Source organism: Neodiprion fabricii, chromosome 5 (assembly GCF_021155785.1).
Source record: "Neodiprion fabricii isolate iyNeoFabr1 chromosome 5, iyNeoFabr1.1, whole genome shotgun sequence".
NCBI lineage: Eukaryota > Metazoa > Arthropoda > Insecta > Hymenoptera > Diprionidae > Neodiprion > Neodiprion fabricii.
Genome location: NC_060243.1, coordinates 33452765 through 33480081, shown reverse-complemented (window position 1 = coordinate 33480081; position 27317 = coordinate 33452765). Strand labels below are relative to the sequence as shown.

General features: G+C 36.9%; 1 protein-coding gene across 4 annotated transcripts; it reads right to left on the bottom strand.

Moving 5' to 3' along the window:
• Nucleotides 1–762: 762 nt before the first annotated feature.
• On the bottom strand, nucleotides 763–26965 carry LOC124183318 (trehalase). Of its 4 annotated transcripts, XM_046571668.1 has the most exons (8): nucleotides 26580–26965; nucleotides 26280–26347; nucleotides 10604–10964; nucleotides 8919–9701; nucleotides 8515–8651; nucleotides 7869–8422; nucleotides 7317–7567; nucleotides 763–3809 (listed from the first exon to the last, which is right to left on the bottom strand). In XM_046571668.1, the coding sequence occupies exons 3-8, from the start codon at nucleotides 10747–10749 to the stop codon at nucleotides 3665–3667; spliced, it is 2016 nt and encodes a 671-aa protein (XP_046427624.1). In that variant the 5' UTR covers nucleotides 10750–10964; nucleotides 26280–26347; nucleotides 26580–26965; the 3' UTR covers nucleotides 763–3664. The 4 variants fall into 4 exon arrangements, with proteins under 4 accessions (XP_046427624.1, XP_046427625.1, XP_046427623.1 ...); XM_046571669.1 differs by lacking the exon at nucleotides 26580–26965 and having other exon boundaries at nucleotides 26280–26482; XM_046571667.1 differs by lacking the exons at nucleotides 26280–26347; nucleotides 26580–26965 and adding an exon at nucleotides 12197–12553.
• Nucleotides 26966–27317: the final 352 nt, after the last annotated feature.

Genomic DNA, 27317 nt, shown 5'->3' with positions numbered 1-27317 from the left:
GGTTGAGGAAATAACATTTTTTTATGTTCCTTAGCACGGATGTTAGGCAGCGCAATAAACCGTAAAAAAATTTTTACGCATACCGCGACGTTGGCTCTCCTACAGGATTAGACAAGAATCGTTATTAAAATATATGCTACCAACTTTCGGCATTAAAATAACAGTTAAACTAGATACTATTGATTTATTCATTGCTATCTACCGTTTGTTTCCCTACGATGTTTAACAAGTCCTACCGATTTTTCATCAACAATCAGAGAAACATAACGTACCAATAGTTATCTGTTTACAACATTCTAATCGTTCACAACTGAACCCTTTTTTTTTAACACACGGAGAGAGATCAAAACTCCTTTCAACATAAGGCATAAGTCTTGTCGAAGGTGTTTAAATTCAGGGTGTAAGAATATTTGACGGCAAGTTTTAATAGCGGTCATAAATTGATTGCACTACGCCTCATTAAGCGCAGTCTGTGAGCCGTGCAATTCAATGCTGCAGTTCTTTATCAGTCCGCAAGACGACGCCACAAGTTGGTGAACGTAGTGCGAGTAGCGATTTAACTGCCCTCGCACGACGATTCGACGAACTAATTTTACGATAATCCATATGCGCAGGAATTGACGCGTCTTCAGAAAACACGACAGATTTTTTTTAGACACCATAAGTTGCAATACGTTTTGACATGTATTGCATTTGTTGTATGTTCCAGTAAATGGTAAGGAAAACTTCTGCTTGGGTAATTAAACTGATTAAAATATATCGTTAAAAATAAAATACATTTATTAATAATTTAGTCATCACTTTAATACATTACACATACGCAGTTTATTCCACGTTTTATTTCATTTTTCGTATTATCCTCCTTTTAATTTGCAACTTACTTATTTGTATGTACAGTGATTTGATGCATGATTTGATTTTATTTAGTTCCGTTTGTGTCTGTTTTTCTTTTTCTTTTTTTTTTTAATTGATATTTATTCCAGCAGTAAATAAAAGAAGTAATCGTATTGTAGAAATAATAGTCGTCGAAGCTGAATAACAAACATTTTGGTTAAAAATTTCAATAAAAACTGTTTCAATTAATATTGAAGAAGGAGACAAGGAAAAAATCCGGTGTTTTTTAAAATTTTATCTCACTATTGATGGTGTTGAACAAACAAATGATCAAGTACATGCAAATCAATGAAAAATATAAGTTATATGAATCATTGTATGTATAAACTTCACACGGTCAACATCCAGCCTATATGTGTATATCAAAATACTGAAATATTCTGCTATTGTAGACAAAACAGCAACAAAAAAAAAAAACAAAAGGAGCTTTGCAATTTATGTTTCAAATCACTTTCCTCGACTGGGTGTATTCCTGATAATTGATTAGCAAACAGTGGGGAAATATGACCGTTTTGCTTTGTGCGTATTCACCATGTCGAAGAAAAAGTGTATTGTAAAATATCCTGAATCAATTTTACCCTGAATTGCATGTGCAAGCTTCTGATACTGATACTATACAGACAGTAACAATAAATTGTATACCATGTGATGAAACCTAATAATTGATCACAATGTTAAGCCATCACTATTTCCCCATACACAATAATATACATGTGTACAATATATATATATATATATTACATCATTATGTATGCATATGTATATATATATATATATATATATATTATATATATATAATACACAGGAATCCTCACATTATAAAATAACAATCTAAACTCTCATACCTATATCTAGTCGGCCATTATACTGCAGATTATACACACATCCCTCGGTGGGATGAGTTAATTGAGTATTTATTATAATAATTATATATTTAAGTTATAGTTCCAGTTCCAATATACCGTGCCGTTATTCAAATATGATGATAAGCGAACACAAAAAACATTATACACGCATACTTGTTACCATTTTAAAATCCAATGTCATGGCCTCTTAGTCATTCACTTATTTACACTTCTATTTATTTGTTTAATCATTTTAAAATTTTGTTTATTTACTTTCCTAATTTCGTCAAATTTGCTTCATAGAATATCATACATTATCTTTTATGGTTTTCTTTCGTCGATGATCCATATACACGTTTAATCACTGGTCGAAGTTAGATGATTTGATTTTAATCGAATTACTATAACTACACGTAGAAAATAGTAAGGCCAAAATTGATCTTGGCTACGTTGTCCTTCACAGAATGACTTGAACGCGAAAAGTGACGGAAGAGAATTGGAGATTAATGCATTAGCTACAGTTTACCTTTTCATCGAATTTTAAATCGAATATTCATAAATTATCGAAATTTTTTTCTCAATTTTTATAGCTATCCTGCAAATAGGTGTAAGCATTTCCAACTGGTCTAGCTATCGACAAGCCGGTGCTAGGATTTTGATCCATCTATAATTTTCCTTTATTATACATTGTACTTTGCGATCTCAAGTTAAAATTTGACAATACTGATCTCTGCCATTTCCATACGGTCAAGATATAAGTACAGACCAAATGTTCACACTCGGTAACGTAAACCAAAGTATATAACATTCGTAAATATTATCTTTGATCATCGCTGTGTAATATTTACATATTACGAGTTTGCAAAACGCTGCCCCAGATCTCAATACACGTTACACGCTACAGGCTGAAACGATCGAGAATCAAAATATCTTTGCACAAAGTCGGTCGCCAAAGGAACTAGTTGAAATGCTTGTCTTGTACAAATCGCTCGCTCATCAGAATCTAGATACATTTACTGACGAAACATAATCATACGCAGGATGAATTTGTACAATTATCATATACTTACAATTAGACTACTTAGCAATTTTTGAACTAAATATTTCTAGATCGTTAAAATTCAAACATATTTTCTATTATCCTGGACTATTATAATATTTTATTACATCCTAATGCCCATTTGAAAATATTGTAACGAACGTTCTCAAAAGGCTGATCTTACGTGCAAATATATGGTACATAAATTCTGCTCGGCCGTTGCAGTTGCCTTAATTCACTTTCATCGCGTCAATTTTTTTAAAAATCGTTTTTACGTCTAACGATAAGATAACCTAAACTGATGTAAGACACAGGAGAAAGGGAATAAGATGAGAATTGTGCCAAGAAAATTAGCTAAAAGATATCGCACAAGTTTGAGAAATATACATGATACATATACATGAAATGAAATAGCTAGGGAGTAGTTCTATCGTAACTGCGTACGACTTTTAGGCACTTCATTATTATTTTTTTTTCCTTCATAGAAACACATTCGAGCTCCAAGGTTGATTAGGACCAGTTATTTTCTGAGTAAATTATATCCGTGTCAAAGAACTTACATGTACAAAATAACGTTGCTCTTGTATTTGCATAACTGGTCACTAATTGGTGCTATTTTCATAGCTATATAATCTACAGAATTCCTACTAAGAGCGGTGGACTTTTACGTCTGAGCAAAGGAACAAACATGACGAATATCTATACTTAAACTTACAGAAGCGTATGTATAAATATTATCCGATAACTTGTGACGACGGATGACCATCGCTGAGGATTCCATAATGTTTGTAAAAGTCGAACCTCACTCGTTTTATAGATAAAGAAATACTAGTCCAAACACGATCAGACCCGCTTTAAAAATGTCTTCCTAATCTTTGAGCATTTATCAATCGTAGTTTAGATCCTTGAGCTCCGTGTAGGCGACACGTTTCCTGTAAAGGCTTCCGCTCGTCGCTGGGTTAGTCCCCTTCTTGTTCGTCATCGTCGACGGTGCAGGAGCATAATAATTCCGGCTCTTGTACACCACCATACTGAAATTGAAACAACAAACGTAAATTAAACCCCCGACACTTGTGCCTGACAAATTACAGGCCGTCGTTAAACTATAGACAAGGCGTCAAATGCCTGCGCAGCTACAAACAAAACGATGTACGTACTTTGCCACTAATCCGATCTAATCTAATCTAATCTGAATTGGCTTATTTTATCCTTTCATTTTTCGTCAGCTGTAAGCGATGATCTCATCGAGAGTTTTTCTTATTTTCTACGTATAGGTCAGTTTTTTTTTTTCTTTTTTTCCCCTCCACATGGAAAACAACTGTGCCAATGATTATTTTTTTTTCGTGATGTCTTAAGAGATTTTTTCATTCGCATTATTTTTCTCTTTCAAATCGAATCACGGAAAATTATAATGAAAAAAATTTCAAGCATCATCGATATTATTTATACACCTTTGTCTCCTTCGATCAATTCTCACTCGGATTAATTTATCACTTCATGATTTTAAAAAATTCTTTTTTATTTCAATTGAAAACAATTGTAATAATGAGAATAGATATATTCTAATAATGACGATATACTAAAAAAAAAGACATAGTCAGTCCTGATGTGAGAATGTAAAGATTGATCTGCTACTGAAAAAGTTTTTCATGCAATGGATTATTCAACCAATAAATTCGGGAAACAAAAAATTCCAAGGATAACTAATCTACTAACACAAGTAAATATCCAATCATTAGTCGATTCAAGACAGAACTACGTCACTACAGAACAACACAATAACGAGAGTATAATTAATGAGGAATGGTTTGTAAGGAGTGAATTAATTTCTCTATTATTTTATTACTTTTCACGACAGGGAGTTTCAAGGTCTATATATCGATAATAGGGTCAGGAAAAAGGAGCATGCATTGTCTTCTATTTCATAAGTGCGACAAAGAGATTTATTTGTAAAGTAAAAGGAAGAAGATACGTATTATACTACTTTACTAGGCTGAATATACTTTTTTTCGTGATTTCTTTCCTGAAACTAACAAGAACACAGACAATCCATCGGCCATGCATTTACTATAGCAGGACGTATTAGTCCCAATAAGTTAATTTAATTTCTAACTATACTCTATTTCACATGGTATATATATGTACATTAATATCTCAGATAATTCACAACCTGCGGTGTTGGATATTCATTAATTATCGTACAGGTAGTAAAATTTGAGATTTGCACATCTCGCTACGAAATTAAAAAATGAATACAACTTGAATTGATAATATTTAAACTAGAAACATGCAATATGCTACCGTATTGTCCCAGTGAAAGAGAGGAGAAGAAGATTTTCTGTTTAAGAATAAAATAAATAGGTATGTACGGAAAATTTGACAGAAAAATAGGGAGGAGAAAATATACACGTAGACGTATCCTTAAGACTACAGTTATTATCATTAGTAAAATTAAAATTGCTATTTTTACGATTAATATTATTACTGATATTTCATAAAAAGTTTGCTCAAGTATTCTTAATAAAATTAATATGATTCTAATATTACTTTTTTTTTTACGTATGTTAAGGCTTGGGTTACGAAGCAAGTATATCGGCGAAGTTTTTTACATGCATAAGCAATAATCTAGTTGTCTTTGTTTTCATCGTAAGCTTACATTCACGATCTATCGAGTTCGTATAGTTGGATACATGCGTAAAGCAAGCGTTAATCGGAATGCCAAATATTACTAAATAAAATAATTCTCATCCTAATCAGCCGACGCCCTTATTCTTTGAACTTTTGGTTATTTGTATTATTTGTACGAATTGTGGACGATTTGTACAAATATATATGTATATACATATGTTATATTTTCACTGGTATAAGCAATAAGTACTAAATTCTTATGACAAAATTCATTATGTTAATAACGCCACATGCTGTTATTCTAAACTTTAATTACGTAAAGAGCAATCAAAATGTGACGCACGTGAATTAAGTTTAGAATAATGAAAAAAAAGATTAAAAAAAAAAAAAACAGCTTTTCGTAGTTTGGAAAAAAATATATGTATATGTATGAACATACTTGGAGGTATTTAAAGGTATGTAGGATGTCACGAAATAAATTATACATTAAGACATGTAAATCGTAATAAGACTGTTAAAATTCTCAAAATTCACAGGGCTATGTATAAAATGTAATTTTTTGACTGGAATAGTTGGTAAAGAGGCACCGAGAAAATATTATGCTATTATTAATAAAGCTTTGAACCATTGTTTGTGTCATATAACATGAAAGGTATTAATACGTTTCACGAAAACTTTGCAAAATAAATGCTCTAATGACGCGCTTGATTCAATTTATGCCCTCAAATATTAGAAATATTCTTTTTTTTAATCTGCATATGATTTTGTTTTCAATCGTGACTGAAATCCCCCAAAAAATTGGTTATTAATATTAATTAACCATGAGGTATATCGTTAGGATATCTACCTTGGACATAGTATAATTAATATTAAGCGGATTCGATTAATATAAACGGTTTTGCCAGAGGTAAAGAGATTGGAATACCAACAAACCCACCATGCAAATTATGGATCTCATACATATTTGCAGCGGGGACAAAAAAAATCTCACGACGCTCCACGAAGTCTGTTTCGTACTTCCTTCTGTATAATAAAAGTAATCATGCTTCGGCAAATATGTAAGTTAAGCAGTTAATTGTATATGTATACGTCAAGTAATACGTGGAGTAAGCCTACGTACTTATATAGAGTTACGTAACAGCAGAGGTATAAATTGACTCGCTCTTCAATAAGCAATAATTTAAAAGCCGGCAATAAGTGTACTGATGATTCGCGTGATAAACACCCATATGCGTATGCATATATATAGATGTGTGTGAGCGCATGTGTGTGTGTGTATATATATATATACAAATATAATATCTACCATACTTTGTACGAATACGAATCCCTGCTACGAATTTTCAATTTACCTGTTCCAATTAGTAACTTCTAGTTCATTCAGAAACGGTTAACGTTAAATGCCTATGAGAAATTGGAAGAGGTTGCACGTCAATTTACAGCAGAGGATTAAGTCACATGTTGCATTTTCGCTTTTATCCTGCTAATTAATTTATGGTTAATGGACACGGTATAATTATTGGCACAGTTCAACACTGGAGTGACTAAATTCTTGTTAATTTAGACTGACAGGAATTTTAGCGCTGATGCAGCGCAGGCTCAAATGATTTGCTACGAAGAGTAAATTATTCACCATCCGCTACCCTTACCTGACTTTTGCTGTCAGAGTTATATTATTGTCTATAGTTATGTATTAGTGATTATCTATGCATATCAAAATTTGTCAATGGTATCGAGAGATAGACTAAACCTGCCCTCGATACTTTGCAGTTATGATTTATCTAGACTTGTGTATACAAAGACGGTTATACCAGATGAAATTCTGAAACAGAAAAACAAAAATATTCATGTTATCAAGCTCGAGGTTTTTTGAATGCCGAAGACGAGATCACCGTTTCTACCTACCTCACCCTATGAATCCTGTTGCTAACGATATGATAAGCACTAGAATTCCTGTGAGTAGCTGACCGGTAGACGATACGACAACCTGCTGTTCGAAAGCGGAACTCGAAACGTCGTTCGGAGTGAAGTAATCCTCGGCTGTGAGTTTGTCCCCGTACCTATACATCAACTCCATAGCGGCGCCATTTGACCACCCAAAACCCAGCTGGACCTCGTATTCGCCCCCGCCTCCGTGACCCCCTGCGACGGTTGCGTCATACTGCAACAAGTGGCGCGGTGAAAAGATTTTCAAAATGGCGTCGGGCCGTAGCAAGCGATAAACTTGTTTCTCTGCTATTCACGGTCGAGTAACCGCGTAGTAATTCGCTACGAGGACATTTTTTTGTCATGCAGGTGACTGGGAAATCGCTAGAACTTGCCTCGTCTATGAATAATATTTCGTTTAGAGTACAGAGCTACGTAAAGTCGCGAGGTGGGACTGGAAGATCGGGTTCGGAGTGTTTTCACCATCATGCAGCTACGTTTGGGCTTTTTCGGGACCGAGTTCGCCCATCTCTTACCTTCTCAAACATGTAGCCGGTTTCGTTGAACGCCAACCAGTTGGTTCGCACCCATCTCTGGCTGATTTCGTAGGCTAATCTTTGCGCCCAAGGGTCCTCGGTGTTGTTCAAAGCTCTGATCATGATCCACTGCAACGGCGCCCAGGCATTCGGGTAGTCCCATTGTTCACCGGAATGCTCCAGCGTAGCGGGAATGCCTCCCAGGTGAATCATGATCTGGCTCTTTTCCAGGTACTTCAAAATCTTGGCCACGTGATTTTCGCGGTTCGCAGGATCGTAACAATGGGTCCAGAAGGGCGCGATGTTCGTGGGGTAAAAGTAGTCACGTTTCACCTCGTTAACGAAGTCGTAGTCGAGCCATGCGCCGACTTCATCGTGCCACAAAACAGCCGTCACAGCCTTTTGCCACTGTTCAGCGATACTCGCGTATTCTGCGGCTTTCGTCGCGTTACCAACTTGTGTATAGAACTCGGATAGCAAAACTGCGTTGCCGTATAATATCGAGTTCAAACACACGGGAATAATGTGGGACGTTTTTATACTTGTTAGATTGCCTGCAAGAATGAAATATAATGATTGTACAATGAACGAATCGATGAACTGATTGGTACGTAATGTATGAGGGGACAAACAATTCCCTACTGACCTTTATTGGTATAACTTTCGGAGATGAACCAACGGCTGGAGAAATCCCAGCCGGACTCAGCTCCGGCTTTCAATTCTCTGTAGAACAGATTTTTCTCCGCATCCGTACGAAAATATTGAGCAGATTCGTAATCCTCTCTGAGTAAATGAAAAAAAAACACGATTAAGGACAGACTCTATTGCCCACGCGGAATCGTTCAAAGCAGGGTACGCTCAACTGCAGATGGTTGATACTGAAAAACAATCTAAAACTCTGCATTCAGAAAACACAATTTTAACTTGTCGCTAGAAATGTCCAAAACGCGCGACGCGAGCTGTCGTACCAATAATAGATGGGATTTTGAATGATTTCCCACATTTCAGAGTTATCTGTAATAGTTATAACTACCGACTGCAGCAGTTTACCTGTAGGATTCGGGCCGCGGGCCGGAGGAAATCTCGTAATATCGAGCCATAGTGTAGGATACCCCATCCTTTTCAAATGTCACGGTATGATTGTTCATCCAGAACTGAAACTCCTTCTCCAAAAGCCAGACGTTTTCCGTAAGCCAATCGAGGTCATTGGTAACGTCCAGGTAAGCCTTGACCATCGGTATCAACATCGGTGGCTGTGATCTCATCTTGTAGTAAACTCTTCCGCCGTTCGGTATAAAGCCTATTCTTTCCACTACGCTGACGAAATTCGATAGCATTCCCCTGACGGTAGTGTGCATTTCGGAACGAAGCAGGCCCCTGACGATCCAGTACGAGTCCCAGTAATAAAATTCTCGGAATCTTCCACCGGGCACAATTACCGGGTTCGGAACGTATATTATCGAGTAAAGATCTTCGTTCTCTTTCACCTCGTCCTTCATCTTTCGCCCCAAAAGTTTCCATATCTCGTTCAAACTGGAGGCAAACTTGTTCAAATTAGGGTCCAGAATGTTGTCGAGGAACTTCGGATGCTCCGTCCAGTCTGACGGATCCCAATCTTCGAACTCCGAACCCGCAGCCTCGAACGTGTTGTTGACGAACACCTCGATCTCCGTCTTCGTCGGCGCGTGTCCGGTGCTGTTCATGAATTCCTCAAACAACAGCAGTGTCTTGTTTTGAGGATTCCTCATCTTCATGTCGACGAAGGTCTTCGAATCGGTGTAGATAGAATTCGTTTGCACGGTGTGCAAGATGTCGCCATAACAATAGATCGGACTGAAATAATTGGGTTATTATCTTTATAAGGAAATATGTATTATGCTTATGTACAAAGGTATGAAAAAGCACAGGTCCTTTTCAATAGAACAAACATACTTGCACGTATAAAAGCGTCTAGTCTTTGGGCAGAAATATTTATACTGGATTTTAGGGTGGCACAATAGATTCAAATTCGTTATTTTTCAACTTCTGAATAACGAATTGACAAATTCTTGCGAAAATTTGTGAGATTTTGTAAAGTGATTGACGCTTTCGAGAAGTAAGAAAAGATTTGACTGTATCGACAGACACGTTGCCCGGTGTTGGCAGGGCAACAGTGCGAAGAGGGTTCGTTCGATGCAGACAGGAAATGACCGAATATAGCTGACACAAGCTCATTTCGCTAGGCGCGAGCCCTCGTTGAAGAGAAATGACCGTTGCTATAGACACTTAAACGTCAAATGGAACGCGTTTATAAATAGAACGATTCGAAGGTGGGGTATGTAGTGTTGCGAGCATAGAGTTTGTTTTTCAACGTCTTAATGCCAGCTAACGAGACTGGTGCAGCATTCGAAAATGAACGAAGGAACGAACCAACGAACAAGCCCAAGAGCGCGACACTGACACACATACCTTCGATTGTTAAAGCACCGTCGAATGTTTTTCGAGGAATTTGAATCGACGGTTAACGAGCGTTCCATTGTCTGCGCGAATTCCCGCGCTGCTGCATGGGAGCGAGTTTACTTCGCACGTTGACTCGTTTATATTGCGAGGATGGAAGTTGAAACAAATGAAAACGGAAAGGCAGGTACCGATACAACCGATAGTGCCGGTAACGTGCGATGGTGCTGACATTGAAAACGATCAAGTCTTTCGCATAACCCTTACGATAAATTACGGTGTCACGTGACGCCACTTACCTGTCACATGGAGGCGGGCGGCTTGATTCCTCGATGTCGTCGTCGCGATTGGCCTTCTTAGCGTCAATCAACGCCGCTGCGGCAAGCAGCGTGCTAACTATCAGCAGCCGAACATTAGTCGAATGTGTAGTTGTCGGCACCATCATACTCCGCTTCAACTTCAGGGCTTCGTTAGTTCAGGGCACTGAGGCGATTTCCTATTGGCCAAGACCTTGGCGACGACTTAAGGCTCTCCTTCTTGTTACAAACGTGCGCCGGAGTCTCGCAGGCGACCTTTTCAGTGATCCTGTTACACCTTTTCTCCAACTCGCTAATCCTAAATGATTCCTGCCTCAGCTCCAAAAGCAAGACATCATTGTTCCTACCATCATAAAAGCAAAAAAAAACCACCTAAAACAGACTCACAATTGTTCGGACACAGCTCGGCAATTCGACGGTCGAATTCACACAATACCGTTGAGAAGTGACTCGACCGATTGGGTCAACCAGGTTCCGATCCTGTTGGGATCATGTTTTGGTACCCATAACTTTCCCTGAATCTTTCGGCGTCTCGCGCTCGGTCAACGGTCCAACAGTGGCGGCTAGTTGCTTTCGATTCGTTGTTCGAGCCACGAGAGTATATCGCGAAGCCGTGCGAAAATGTTTGAAAGTAAAGTTTCAGCATTCATATTAACAGAGACATCGGTCGAAAGTGCAACAACTGTGAAATTTCATTGGCGGAATAACGTCTGACCGTGAGAGATAGCGTGTTCTCTAAACGGGTGTGTGGCGGATCTATTCGCGTCGTTTTAAACGAGTAGCACAAGTCACAAGACACGAGAGACGACGCGTTTTGACGCAACATCACCCTACTTAAAAATAGTCTTCACTATTTTACCGTGCACGTGCCAAGTCACCCTTAAACTCATAAGTTACTTGGTAATCATAACGATCTTTCCATTTTGCCACAAAAATTAAATAGCCAAGGCAGGTGCGAGCGGACAAACCGTTGTTGTGCCGAACGAACGTCTCGACTGGAGGAATGACAAACCGTTTATAACAGTCGCGTGTTCGTTCGAGAACGACTTTGGCCAGCGAAAATAGGATCATTTCTTTCTCCGTCGATGCTGGACCCCGCCGATCTCGATCCGACCAAGTGTCCTTGGCAAATTAATACCGCGCACCGAATTCGCTAACCGCGCATTCCCTTTCGCACTTACGATGACATTGAACAATCGCTCAATATTCGAAAACGGAATTCCAAGTATCAACAATCGTCATATCAGTTCTGACATACCTATCGCAGATTACAGAGTTGTTCAAACACTACGCGCTATGGATTCGCCTTCCGAAATCCGTTCGTCAGGTTTTAACGACTCCAATAAACACCCGACTATCGCGTTTTGCAAACGAGCAGATAACGACTTTGCGCCGTTTCACCGTGCATATATGTGTATTGTAAAATTTTTATCGGGGGGATTTATAACACGTAGACGTGACGAAAGACAAAGGTCGCGGAATGCAACGAAACTGATTCCACGAAGAAACGTGATGTGGATAAGTGATTGATGACGATGATGATGTAAACAAATGGCGAAAAAAAATCTACCATACCTGATACCGTCCAGTGGTGTTCAGAAACTTATTGCACTCCTCCCTCGCTTTAACAAAACTATCGTACTTAATCGACGATAAGATATTCAGTTACAGGTACACACAGAGCAGCTTTGATGCCTGATTGACATGTACCTTGGTTCACGGTATGAAAAGTGCGGCGAATATTCGATCGTGATCGATTTTCCAGAGGTCGGAATAAAAGAAAAGCAATTCCGAATTTTAAAAAAATCGGGGAAATTATTAAAAGAATGCTTTATGATCGAAGAACCGCGGAGGACAAAGTGAATGGCTCTCCTGCCTCGAGTGTTGCAGTCTGTCTCGCGTCGGTAGGAATATACGACTGGTTCTCTACCGCCAGAGAGAACTGCTTTTTAAAATAACCTCACGGTTACATCAGCAGTCGAGCCCCCTGAACGCTACTCCATCATTGGCCAAGCCTCTAATACGAAACTCTCCGATTGGTTGCGGTTTAATCGCGTTTCTAACAGCACTTCTCGGCAATGTCGGTGTCTCCTTCTTCTTGGTATAGTACATACCTACAAATGCGTAACAGGAATGTGCGCGGTTTTTTGTCTTGCGGTTTTTTTTTTAATTCTTTTTTTTCCTACACCTTCTTCCTTAGCGATAGATATAGCTGTAATACTTAGCCACTCGGTTTCGCCACAATTTGCCAGTTCATCGTGAGATCGTTATTACAGTACATTACGCAAGGATAATCATTATACCCATCGCTTACAGGTTCGATATATTCGCGAAAATGTTCTGTGAAAATGAAAAGACAAACGAAAAGAATGCCGCCTTGAAATTTTCGACTTTCGGTAAATATGGCGGAGAATAACAGCTGCTCAAACAGCTAGTCTGTTACAATATATACTCTCGATTTCCCTAATTTAAGACGAGGTTTGAGTTAGCAACGTTAACGTATCGAAACGTTGAAACAAAAGATTACCACCTCGCGCCTTTAGAATAACTGAAGAAGTTGAACTTACAAAGTCTGAATTAGTTGATGCCGTATTAACGGTTAGGTAAACTTCAAGTGTGCCCAAAGTTGCAAAGTAACGACTTTTTCTAAATATCCATCATTACAATAAAGTTACAAACTTCAGCCTGATAATATAAGCCCCTTCGGAGAAGCCGACGTCGTCGCCTCGAGAGGAATCTTCTGATTCGCTGTATTGAACAGAGGGTCAATCACTTTAACCTCATGTAGTACAACGTAACGAAACAATTATGCCTTTTTATACATGTATAATATTATACGATCCAAACAGATAATGTCGGTGTATTGTATCAATTGTTGAATTTTCTTTCGCATGGCTCTGACGCGTGCGCGATGCCTGTTTAAGAACATAATGTTCGGCTGAACAGCACATATGTAGAGAAACGCTAACAAACAAAAGCGCATATTACTGTTAAATACGTAACGCACGCACATTTTTATTGCTCTTTCTTATTAATTATTATATATACGTACCACATCAGGCAGCAATTCGTATAAACACGTGCGGCGAAACGAGCGGTTTTTAACGTCGATCAATGCTGATTGTGATCCGTTGATCGTGAGTGGAATGTTACTGATATTCGCTTAAGCTTTTGCCGCTCCTACCAATAGACTGACAAGTCTCTCTCTCTCTCTCTCTCTCTCTCTCTCTTTCTCTATGTGTTTGCATATCATGTATAACGTGACAATGAAAACGTTACGTCAAACTTCTATAATTGACCAATAATATGCAATATACCGTATAGGTGCGTAAGAGTTTATCAGTATCTGGACGATGTCGACGATAATGCGTGCAGTGTCTGATAAATTTATTTATGTACATTAAATCGCTTCTTTTGTATGTGAGGGGGATATAGTAGGGAGAAAAAAAAAAAAAAAAAACACTAATCATCGGGGTGAAGAAGAATATACTGAAACACGTGTTTTTAAATTGCGAATTAAACGAATGTTTCGCAAGTACAATGTGAAATATATATCCCATGCATGCATCGAGTGAACGCTTGCGCGATTTCACTTTTTTGATCGTCGTTGTTTATGATACGGGATTTTATTCACGGATTATTACTGCAGTTTTTTTCGTATAAATAACTATCGATTTAAAATAATAAAATGACTTCACGCCGTTTATTTTCATGTAAATTCGACGATGTATATACAGTACAAGCAATTATTTTATACACCTCTTGGAAAAACATAAATTACGTGCACAGCATATTATCGTATTACTCACATATTATACTTAATGTAATATTATCCGCAACGCGGGAAAAAGAACCCGTTGGAAGATAACAGAAGGAAGTTATTTTTTTTTTTTTATCGTTTTAATTACAACATTTCTGTACCATTTTATAGCGGAAAGATATTTTCCAGCGTAAAAACAGCTCTTGAGTCTTGCGAATAAGCGGGTATGACATGATATTCTCTAATACAACATATCACATGACATAACTCTTATATGTATATATGATATGTAACACTTATCATCCTACCCTAGTGTTATCCATATCGAATAAAAAGCCCATGCACAGTATAATATATATTGTTTATAAGTGTAGCTCGATAAGTTTTTACCATAACGATAACTGCAAATCTCATTAACCGAATTGTACCGGCCGATTAAAAGGTGATAAATATTCAGTTTTTTCTATCTTGATTATAATCAAATGAATAAGTCCGCAGTGAAAGAAAAAAATAACATATTGAAGACTCACGAGAATCTCTTTTCGTGTAAAGATTTTTAAATCCGTTGGCCGTTGATAAACAAGCAGATCTTATATTATAGGTAGAAATCAAGATTTTCTATACCGACTGTGCAATCCTGCGATTTAGTTAGAATTGCATATGATAAAGAAAAATTAGGGTCTTTTTTCTATAGTAAATTATCTACAGGGCGAATATTAATGTTTGCGTCAGTTGATCCGCGTCGCGAATACATCGTAACATTAATAATAGTATTTTTACGGCCACCACCCTGCTTACCGTGGAGACTCCTATTTTTTCGAAGTCATTTTCAACCTTGTAAAACAAATTTAAAAAAAAAATAAACAAATAAATAAATAAACGTTTAAAAATTTATTTCCTGTTCTTCACGAGTACTTTGATTTCACATAAAAAAACATCAGATTCATTAGCGTATTTTAACCATCGAACATCAGCTATTTTTCGAATTGTTACACCAGGATAATCCCCTAATTAACCTTAGGGAAGTTTTTTTTTTTTTTTTTTTTTTATTATTATTTTTCGACGGGATAAAATATCTTTATTGATCCAGCTCCGGGATTTGGCCACGTGACCGGCTGACGGAACCATCGCTCTTTGGACTTCTGACTGTACCCACTCGGTTTTCAAATTAAAATCAGTATCGCTCTTAACAAGATACGTGGAATGCCGCTTGAATAGATTTATCCCGTCAGACCCACGTCAATTTCACGATTACAACCAAAATGTGTCAGTTTTGCTGCTGATCCAATCTCCATGCTCCAATATTCATCGAGTCGTGGAACCAATTCAATACCCCCAAAAGTTACAACGAAAATGTATAGTGTCATTTTTTTTATCATATATATATATTTGCGAAATATGAAATAAATTTTCAGATTACAAGGAATCTTTTCATATACTCATTAGCACGATGTCTCCGACGATTCGTTCATCACTGTAAGTCCCAGTGCATAAATATCAGATTTTTTATTCGTTAAAAGCTGCCGCTGTGTTCAAGGTGACCTTCAACCATACCAGCATCCGTTATCCCAAGAATTTCTTTTTACCAATCCTTCGTTCTATATCTTTCTGACACGCTAACGTAATTATAGGCTTGATGTTTTTTCGCGACAAGCCACCTTCTCTGTCTGATTATCAATTATTGGCTCATCATGCAATTTTTTTTTTTTTTTGTCATTTTCGAACAAATGAACTGAACTTTACACAGAAGGCATATTGCTTTTGACATCTATTTTTCGCGTTCCCCAAACAGGTTTTCGAAATCTAAAAATCGTGTCTCTTTCGCTCTAGCGAGAATCCAGACAACCAGTGGCGCCACCTGGCGGGAAAAATCAAACGAGCAGTATTAAAAGAAGATAAATAAACGTTCTTAATAAAAAAATATACCATTACTTTTGGAGGTGCGCGTTATTATAATAACAAATAAAACCTGCATTCATATCTTGCAATTTTTTTCACGACATACTGCCTTTAGTTTGAATCCAAAATATTATCAGTATACACACGTTGCATTTTGAATAATTTTTCGTCACTTATATACTAATTGTAAGTTCAATGCATCGTATGTACAAAATCCTGAAACTTCACCCGGAAAACTAGTTTACATACAGATAGGTAATTACAACGAGTATGAGAAAAATTAACAATACGAGTGCGGCATTAGCGCAAAAGTTGATATCGTAAACTAACGCTGTCGTCTTGTTAAACTTTTAGACTGCAACGTAAATACCTATTTGAAAATCGTAAAACCCCGGCTTAATCACCCGGGTGTTATTACTGGAGGGATATGGAGTAGATAATTCAACACTGTCCTTGAAACCTGCAAGCGACCGTAAAAATGCATATTATAGATACGTGTGCAGTGGCAATGCCGATTCGCGCACACATACGACATGCAGGAAGTCTTCGAAGTGCACGCGGGTATTGTACATAGAATTTTATGGGCGCCTATGCGTGTACATTTGTAGATGTATTTTTATTATTATTCAAACAAGTTAACACCTGCAATGGCCTATAAAATTAGAATGCAATTGTCTTTAGACGACCTACTAAAATGTGCGCGCTCGTCTTCTTCCGTTCTCCGCATGTACGAGTATAGCCTATTTGTCGAGCTAATACCATATACTTGGCCGTGAAATGGTTTTGTTGCGTTGAATGTTGCGAGTAAAATAAATGATAGTAATAAAAAATACATTTCGCACAAAAGGCCCGCAAAGTGTCGAGTAAAAAAATTGTTTTATATGAAAATCAAACTTGGCTTTTTGTATCACTATTATTATATATATAATGTAAACGTTCAATTTGTACGTACATACGTGGTAATAAAGCCCGAACCAGCAATTATGTATTGAATGTACAATTCAACGGTATTTTCAGAATGAAGTTGAAATGGATTTGAATTCGGAAAAAATATTATCGTCGGGAGTTTGTGTAATAAGCAGACTTGGAAATATTTTGAAAATATGATTTGAAGTGCAAGAATCCTTATACCGAGAGGTTCTCGTGAAAGGACCTGCTCGACGATTGCAACTCGCCTAGTTTATACGCGTAACTGCCAACTTCGTAACAATGTTACTAGCATGATAAACAGCGTGACCAATGCGTAGTGAATCAAGTCTGCATCGCGAGCCGACCCTTCTTAGGGTGCGTTCCGATATCAAGTCCCAGTGCTGTCAAGAATTGCTTTTATCTCTTTTAAGCTGCCAAGTTGGCGAGTAGCTCTGCCTCTGTCCTAGGGAGTTTTTAGCGTTGCTAGTCATGGTGTGAGTATGTATGGTGTGCGTAGAACTCCACGACACGGCCCTTTTTCTGAGGTCAAAGCTCTTAAGTAAGTTTTGTACCAACTTTCTAAGAAATCCCTATATTGTTAGGGAATTATTTTTATTACATTAGTACACAACCACGGCTTTTAAAAAACACTCTCGTCTTTTCCCCCGGCAGATTCAACGTCACAACAATTAATCACCACCGATCTAGGGTATTTTGACGCCGTTGGTACCGAACTTACTTAAGTCCAGTTCAGCGCGAGAGAAACTTTGTTAAAGAAAGAAGCTGCACTCCCAAACATATCATGTATAATCGCACCACGTTGCCAGATAATTTCAGAATGTACAATTAATAGGCATTAAGAGGTTATGTTTGGCTGCCAATAGAGTTCAGTGACTGCCACTTGTCAACCGGTCGATTTTCTAGGGAATTTGTTCTTGTCAGCAAACGTTTGCTTCAGACAATCAAAATTAAGCAAAACAGTAAAAAAATTCAATATTTCCAGGTTTTCCCTGACATTTTCCCCAGTTCTAGTAAGTTACTAAAACCTAAATCGTTCTCAACTCTTATTAACTCTGTATTCGGTTCAAATTCAATTCGAATTGCCAATTTTTTGTTTCTCGGCGTAAAAAAGTAAATTTGTTATCTCAAAAAATCATTTCTTATTCTCATGATGGAAAATTGATTTTTCAATATTTTCCACGCAGAAAATAAAAGTTTCCTGCCAATTCCCGGTTTTCCCCTTTTGAAATTTCCTGATATTTTCAGGTTTTTCAGATTTTTCACGTGTGTGGCGACCCTGCAACTGTATCCCGTAATTATCATCTCTAATATATGGGGACAAGTGTGTTACATGTATGCGTATTAGTTGGTAATAATTCATACAAAAATCCAAGTTTATTCACAGAGACCGCAAATGAGTTGCGTCAGATGAGACACGTGAGTTTTAGCACGCAATTTACTCGCGCGTGTCGCATCGGCTACATTCTGGGTATTCGTGACGCTGTAAAGTGTACACGTATACGTGTAAACTTTCATCCGGCGCGTGTATAACAAACACTCGACTGACGACGGGTGCCGAGGATAAAAGAGGCGGTGTGCCGGACTTCACGTAGGTCGTCGACGTTTGTTACGCAGAGACCGGGAATACATGCATGCTCCAATGGTTTATTTATTGATTTAGCGACAAAAACCAGCTGCAAGAAACTGTTCAAATTTGATAATCGTGGGGGTGAAAATTTATGAGCAGGATCAGAATATCGAAAGTTCGAATGTCGCCAGGATCTGCTTTATGCTATTTAAATGTGTTAAAAATCGAAATATAGAAAATAAAAAATAGAAAAGTCAAAGTGTAGAAAGTGTAAAAACATAATCTTGATAATTCTATTTATATATAGAATTCTGTATATAATAATTCTGTGAGGCATATTTTCACGTTTTTCAAAATTCCATATTAGCGATCATTTTGTTTTCTAGATACTCTACATTTCTACACCCACTCATTCGTCAATTACTACAAACACGAATGAACAACCGAAAGAAACTCTGTTGCGCATTTTCGGGTCGAGTGGTCATAATCTTCAGGTTTGTGTCGAAATTCATACACTTATTTCCATATATAGATTGTACGGCACATAAATTTTTTACAACATTAGGTCAATATATTATGTCACAGTTCTTATCTCATTTATCTCTCTATTTCTATCCTTTTATTTTTACTCAAGGAAAAAATACGTATATCTGTGAAAAGTTGACAGTCCTCGAAAGTTGTAGATTTGTTTCTATCTTTCTTTTTTCTTTCCGTCTATTATTTGTTTGGATTTTTGCCAATCGTGTATAATAATAAAAAATTGCAACAGGAATGAGTCGACCCAGCTGAGGAGAAGGTAAAGAATTTCGTAGAATTGGAGAGACTTTTTTTCATGAAATTGTCAAATAGTATACCCCACCAATTCGTATATATGCGCGATTCTGCCAATTATAGATTAAAGCGATCAGGTGACAAACTTTCAGTTTAACTGCTACTTTGATACGTTATCGGGTCTACTAAGAAATGAACATCTCTCAAATTTCACACCTCTTTTTTATATTTCCGTCAAATTTTTGACTTCGAATTTCAACCATTTGCTGTGGTCGGAAAATAAATATGACACATGGTATTTCTTCGTGAAAGAAAAAGTTTCACATTTCGAAGTGTGAATTCTATTTTCAAACAGTCTTCTAGCAGCAGCCAAAGAAACACGTTTTGTCGTTACAAAAACAGCTTCTTTGAGACTTTTGCAAACAAAAAATAATTCCAACAATTCCATCGAAAAGTTGGGCATTCTTCGTTAGCATCCGACATTTTCAGACTGGAGAAATCATGAGATCCCATTTTTTGAAACGTTTTCTGCTTTTCGATGTAATCGTTCAATATTTGTATTTTTTTTTTTTTTTCTTCCTCGTTATCAAAAATCCCAAAAATTTGTATGCGACAAAGACTGTTTTTTTGGCTGGTACTGAAAATATGTCCAGAAATTGACCTCAAATTTTTAAGGAACAGATTTTTTTACAGAAAAAAAAAGAAAAACACGAGATCGTATTTTTTCAAAAAAATCTAAACAGCAGAAATTTTATGAAGAAGATCGGTTACGCTTAGAGATCTAAAATTTAAGTAACAAAAACCATTATTACTACATGTAGCCTTAAATCTGACCAGACGTTGTAGCTATCCAGAGAACAAATTAGAATCAAAATCGGTTCGGTTATTCTCGAATTATAAGCGAACATACGTCAAAAGGACTTTAGGCCGAGCTTTGAATTTTACATAGATAGGTATTTACGTAAAGCACATGATGATGCATTGCTATCTTCTTTTCGCATACACATATAACGATCGAATTTTTGAAGGACTGTTGCCGTGTTTCTTTATTTTAAAGCGAGAAAAAAACCATCGTACAATAAACCGAACCTTCGAACGTATTCTCAGTTGGTAATAAATTCCAGCCTTGCCCAAGGTCGTAAGTTTGTGACGTACATGTGTAACAAATGTATTTCATTCATACATACCTACATATACAACGACATCCGTGTATATCCTTATAGGTAAAAAGAGACGAAGGTATGTATGTTGTATTCATGTATGTACTACAATGAGTTGGTACACCTGTAATTAGTATCGTCATTATCTTTCAATACTATATGGGTTAATAATCTATCACTTCTTTTTCACAAATGCCATTAGTATTTGTACAACTAATTTAACCTAGACAAAACGTCGTCTACTGCGCGTGTTAGCCTCACTACTCTATTTTAATACATTGTTACCACAACAATTAGCTCTAATGAAAATTTAATCGTGTATATGTATATGTAGGGCGAACTTTTCATCGAAGCTATGGAACAAAGGGATGGAATGTTATCTGTATATTTTGTCGTTATTTTTCTTTTCTTTTTTTTTTATCATCAACTCTTTAATTGTTTCGATTTGTGGATACAAGTATACAATAAATAATAATTTTTACTGGTGTAGATAATGTTAACACTAGTTGAAGAGAAAACGTTTGTAAAAATATAAAATACCCAAAGATATCGCAGAACAATTATTAGATATTATCCAAGGACTGTTCAAATTTCAAGAACTTAATACAGGCGAAATTTATACGGATGTTACGAAAGATAAGTCTAGACATTTGCAGGCATTTGTGACCTCAGGTATGAAAAAAACTAACTAATGAAGCACACATATGGTGAGTACGATAATTAGGTGCGTGTACGTAAATTAATATTTAATTCTCAATCGAGAAATAACATATTGGAATAAAAAATTGCCTACGATTGAGGGTAATTGGGGCAATCAGGTATATTCACATATTGACATCACGATTATTTTTCTTCAAATAATTTCAAGTGCTGTAGGTATACTACATAATTGCAGATTGCGAGACTAAACATCTGGACATAACCTGAATTACGTGTATTATACGTATGCACGAACCTATGATCTGTTTAAATTGGCGCTGGATTTTGAAAACAACGAATTTTATCGTACTGAAGTTAGTAACGTTATCGCAACGATTCGTACCGAAGAAAAACCGTTATTGCGCCATTTTGGAATTGTCTAAAAATTCAGTAAACCGTAATAAAGCAAATCACGCTCACATTTTGAAATCTTAGTTCCTGAAAAATCATTGCAAAATTAAAATAATAGTGATTTTTCCCCTAGTGTTACGTTACGATAACGTTACTAACTTCAACCTCGTCAAACTTTTTCTTTACCCCTCATACTTTTGACCACGATATAAACACGTGCATCTTTTTAACGACTAAAAATCGCCTCTTTGTGGAAAACCCGACACAGCACACGCTCAACATGTCTGTACATTATACATAAATAAATGAATGATGATAACAAAACGATGGTGTAAATCTTCTGCAGTATTTTTCTTTTTTTTTCTTATATATCACGTGACCGCGAGTTCTACTAGTTATGAAAACTCCGATGAATAGAACAAAATTCAGGATTTTGTTAACCCAATAGGTCAAAAACGATACACGGTAATTATCTACTTGGGTAAAATCACGGGGGAAGTTGGTTACCAAAAAATGGATGATGGCAGGTAAAAGTTGATCATTCTTGGTCGCCCAATTTTGTGACACAACCGATATTTATGATGTAATAATTCTTCAAACGGGATAAAAACAATCAGCATAAATAAGAGTACAATTTCGAAATTTTTTTTTTTTCATCAATCAACATAAACTGTAAAATACTACCTATAACTACGATGAAAAATAAGAACAAATTTAGAAAGCTATCGACAAAACAGTAATAAAATATGAGGTCAAAGTTAATAACTTTAGCGTAAGAATGAATGTTTAGGAAAAATAGTTTTTCCGCAACTTTAAGATTGTCTGAAACTGAGTAAGCCGTAATGAGGCAGTAACCAAGGTGGCCATAAATTGTTGGGAAAAAAATTCCATGACATTTTCAGATTTTCCAAGACCTAGAACCTAGTTTTCCCTGCCATTTTCCCAGTTCTAGTAAGTTACTAAAACCTAAAATATTCGGTTCAAATTCAATTCGATGTGAAGAAAAATATAATGTACAAAAAAGTCAGTTTAAGCCAATTTGTTTTCTCGATGATAAAAAGTAAACTTGTTGCCTCAAAAAATCATTTGTAATTCCCATGATAGAAAACTGATATTTCCAGTTTTTTACCAAATTATTTAGAAATTGCAAATCGATGATTTTTCCCTAACGTTTCATCACATTGACTTTACTGACTTCAACCTCGTAATAAAATCGAATTCGAACGATAATATCAAGAGTGCACTGCATTACGTATACGACAATTTATTTTCTGAGCCATTAGATAATTCGTAATCGAAATAGTAATAACAATACCTGACCTACTACGTAACACAGACCTACGTCTATGCACACATATGTTACAGCTGTTATATCACGCGCGAGTCTGATGTCAGAATGTAGCGTTTTAGGTAGGTAGGTAGGTATACCCATACTGTCTGTACATCTACAAGTGTCTATCTATATAATCTATCTATCTATCTATCTATCTATCCATCTATCTATCCATCCATCTGTCTACCTACTTACCTACCTGTCTATGTATCTACCTACCTACCTATCTATCTACCTATCTATCTATCTATCTATCTATCTATCTATCTATCTATCTATCTATCTATGTATCTATCTATCTATCTATCTATCTACCTAGATCACTCTTAAGACAGCTTTAAAATTTTTTGAAATGTTTATGCTTGTCACCAAATCTAAGAAGCAGTGAGAACTTGCACAAGCATATACATATAATTCATTGAACTGCAGCGTACAGATAAGTCCTTATAATAACCATGCTTTTTGTACGGCTCTGTCAAAAAATACCTACCGTCAAACTTCGTTGTCGATGTTACTCATCGTTCGAAATGTTGAACAGCAATGGGTAAATAACTTTAGCGACAATTATCATATTGTATTATAGACATCGGTTCGCCTGACAATGAGTATTGATATCTCTAGTCAACGGTAATTAACGTTGACTATGGTACGTTATACATGTATTGTTATCTTTTGAAAGCGGGATGAACAAATTACAACTATACAGCAACAGGATGTTACGAGGCGGGCCACCGTTCGAACCGATCGTCTAAATGCCAATTCTTGACTGAATATAATTGCCGAATTCCTTGATCATCTATAATAATCACCGTAGACTTGACCTCGATTTTCTTTTTTTATGAATACGTATAATAATTCCAGGAACAGTTGGTTACACAGTCATCGACGTTGTTACTATCGATAAAATTAATGCAATAATGACAAGATCAAATTGTGAGTCGATCATCCATATCGACGATCAGATTATATTCACACTTATAAATCCTAAATGATTACTGATTCCAAGTGTTTTTATATTCATCATCTTTTATGATGTCACTTCAATTATAAACCAGAATTGAATCTTTGGTATCACCTAGGCTTTGATAAACACTTAAATACTCTTGTCAAACTGTGAAGATAGAGATAGAGACACAAGTGCTTGCAGCTTAGCTGATATGCTTAATAGGAAAAATCCGAGTGGAAAAAAAATAAAACAATTGCCGATGAACAACAATAAATTGATGAAGACATGCAGTAGACGACAGAAGTCTACGTTGACGCTTGCTCGAGGGTTACGATTATCTTCTTTATTTATTGGACACGACAACATTTATTAATTTCAAATTTTATCACACAATTCGACATCAATGAATAGATTCACCGTTTATGTTTCGTTGCTAGGGTGACGGAAAATTGTCATAAGTGAGATTTCGATACACCATTGAAAAAATAAATTCGCGGTATTTAATCCTTACAGTAACAGGTCAGGTATTATTTTTCATCAATTCTTACAATGTGCACGTATTATTGCCGAATCTGAACGTAAATGAAATTAGCAATTGAATGAAAATACTGCAGTAAACAGTTTTAATTGCACGTACCTAAATTTTCGTACTCGTGACATCGTCATAATAGAAAAACAATCTGTATTATGTTTGTAGGTGAATAAAGAATACGAATTTTCAAAATTCATAGGCAAGAGGAGAAATTAATGCCGACGTAATAAAACACGCGCGCTAATGTTCATAATCGTGACAACGATCATGACGCGAAAGATCTCGACGTTCGAAATAAATTGGTTGACAATCCGTCTTCATATAAGTTTTGCAAAATAGGTAGATGTGACACATATGAACATGCATATATACATAGTGTAAAACAACCCGCGCGACGAGTCATAGAAGTAATTAATTACACGATTACATAACGAGGAGCAGGAGGACGTAGAAGAGGAGACGAGAAGAGGTTATTGCGCAATACATGTATCCGTTCTTTGTTAATGACAAAGAAAAATAAATTTCCTGGCACAATGCCTTACCACTTTTCATTAGATGCTAGGTTAACATACACGTATATACATTATACATGTAGACAATTGAATATGAAAAATTATTGATGATGACTGTACATGTAAGTTTAAAAGTCAACGACTGCTCTCTTCGTGCATGGGGCACACACATTTTCATTTTACTCGTTCTATTTCAAATGCAAATTACGAAACACCAATTAGAGGCAACGTGCGTATAACTTTTTCATAATTCACCTTCGACTTCGAATAGAGAAAAGAAGGAAAACCTGTATACACGCAGGTGTTTTAATTTCAGATAATATAACAGTGATAATGATCTGAATATCAGGTTTTGGAGAACGTGGCCTTGCGTCATCCATCGAAAATGATTGAATTATTTACCCTAATGTCATGACCATGTCATTCACCCGTAGCATGCGTGCAAAGTACAAACTAAAATTTTGTATTTTATTTATTCGTTAAACAATGTACTGACAATGCGTCTGAGTTAACAGCCGACTGCTGATAAGATTGGGTGTCTGTTACGCTTGGACAGATGAGAAGCGTCAAGCGTTATGTGTGCCAGTATCGCAAGTTCGCCTGGGGGATTTATTATTTCTTCACTTTAACGCGAGACAGATAATCAATTGAAACGTGGTGTACAGCTCGTGTCAAGATTTATACCGACATGTTTGAATACCGAATAAATCTCGACAAAAAAATTACCATTGCCGAGTCAGCTTGGTGAAAAAAATTGCCTTATTGGAAAAAGAAAATATACAATCTCTCTTCAAAAGTTCCATTGATGACCGAAACTCCTCGGCCTTTTAAATTGCATTCCTATAATATACGCGCGGTATAAGTTGTGGTGAAGAAGTTTTTTACTTCCCAGATAAGCACGATCAGCACGTGAACATTCAGCAAAATATAATGCACCGCAAAATTGCCAGCTTTGCTTTCCATGATTAGCGAATAATTATTGAGACGCAACCGCGGCGTGCGCGTGTGTATCTTATAGTGCGTACACCGAAACCGCAAGTCGCAACGCGATGGACACAGTATGATCTGAATATAGATGCGTATGGATGCATGTATGAATATGCATGGCCATAGAAAAAAAGTATCTAGACGTAGCGCCACCGATGCTAAAATTAAAACTCAAAGCAAATAATGCATAAGTAGGTATGTATGTACTCACAAGAAATTCGATGCTGATGAAACGTGCGGAGATCTGCGACAACTTCGTAGTTGATTGTCATCCTTCAGCTGAAGAATTTGAAAAAAAAACAAACGAATAGCTTAATAACGCGTTTATTGTTGTGGTACTTCCGAACGGACAGTGAAAGAAATACTGAGAACGATTTATACTGGCGTAGCGAAATGAGGAAAGGAAAGAGCGACGAAAAAATCAAGGTATCTGAAACGGGGATTTATGATACTAATCAAATGTTATAGATAAGCAACAGGTATTTATAATTCTGACAGAGTCATAACTCACCTGTTCATATTAGGTCTGCAGCTGAAATTAGGCCGTTTATTGCAAATCACCACTGAACTTAACCTCAAAGTAACGCGATAGCAGGACGGTTTGGTACAGAATCAAGGATTTCAGCCGTGATTTATCTCCGCCAGTTATCAGCCCTCTGCGCGAGCGTAATACAGACGCCTTGATGCACAGTATTTACAGACTTAACGATAATAATGCGTGCGCGCAGACGACGACCAGTCATTCACATCCCGTGATTGATACCTACACGCCCGTGACGCGATCAGCGTTCAACAAAGCTTGCGAAAAGTTTGCGAAAACGGCGACCGTCGCGACGGTCGAACGACTACGCGAAGTAGAAATAGGATGGAATTCCCGTGCTCAACCAGTCAGCTTCCGTTCGCGCGCCGACTGCAGCGATGAAGGAAAAAACTGACCAGGAAGGCTATCGGGGCGAATGCGTTATGTATGCGTTTAATTTTCGCACTTTATAGTCTGCAATTATGCCGCAGAGGTGCGCACCGACAAAAGCTGCGACAATTCAAATCGGTTTCTACTCGTCACCCGTCGTTCTTTGCGCTTTTCCGGTACCCTGAACCAAGGACGTTCGAGCAACAGCTTCCTTTGAAAATCTTTCTTTGTGCCGATGAACCGGAAGTTGGTCGGAAGAGCAGATGTGACGGTTAAACCGCCGATGCACTGATTTGACTTTCGAATGATTCAAGTAATCCGAAATAAGTCGGATCCTCG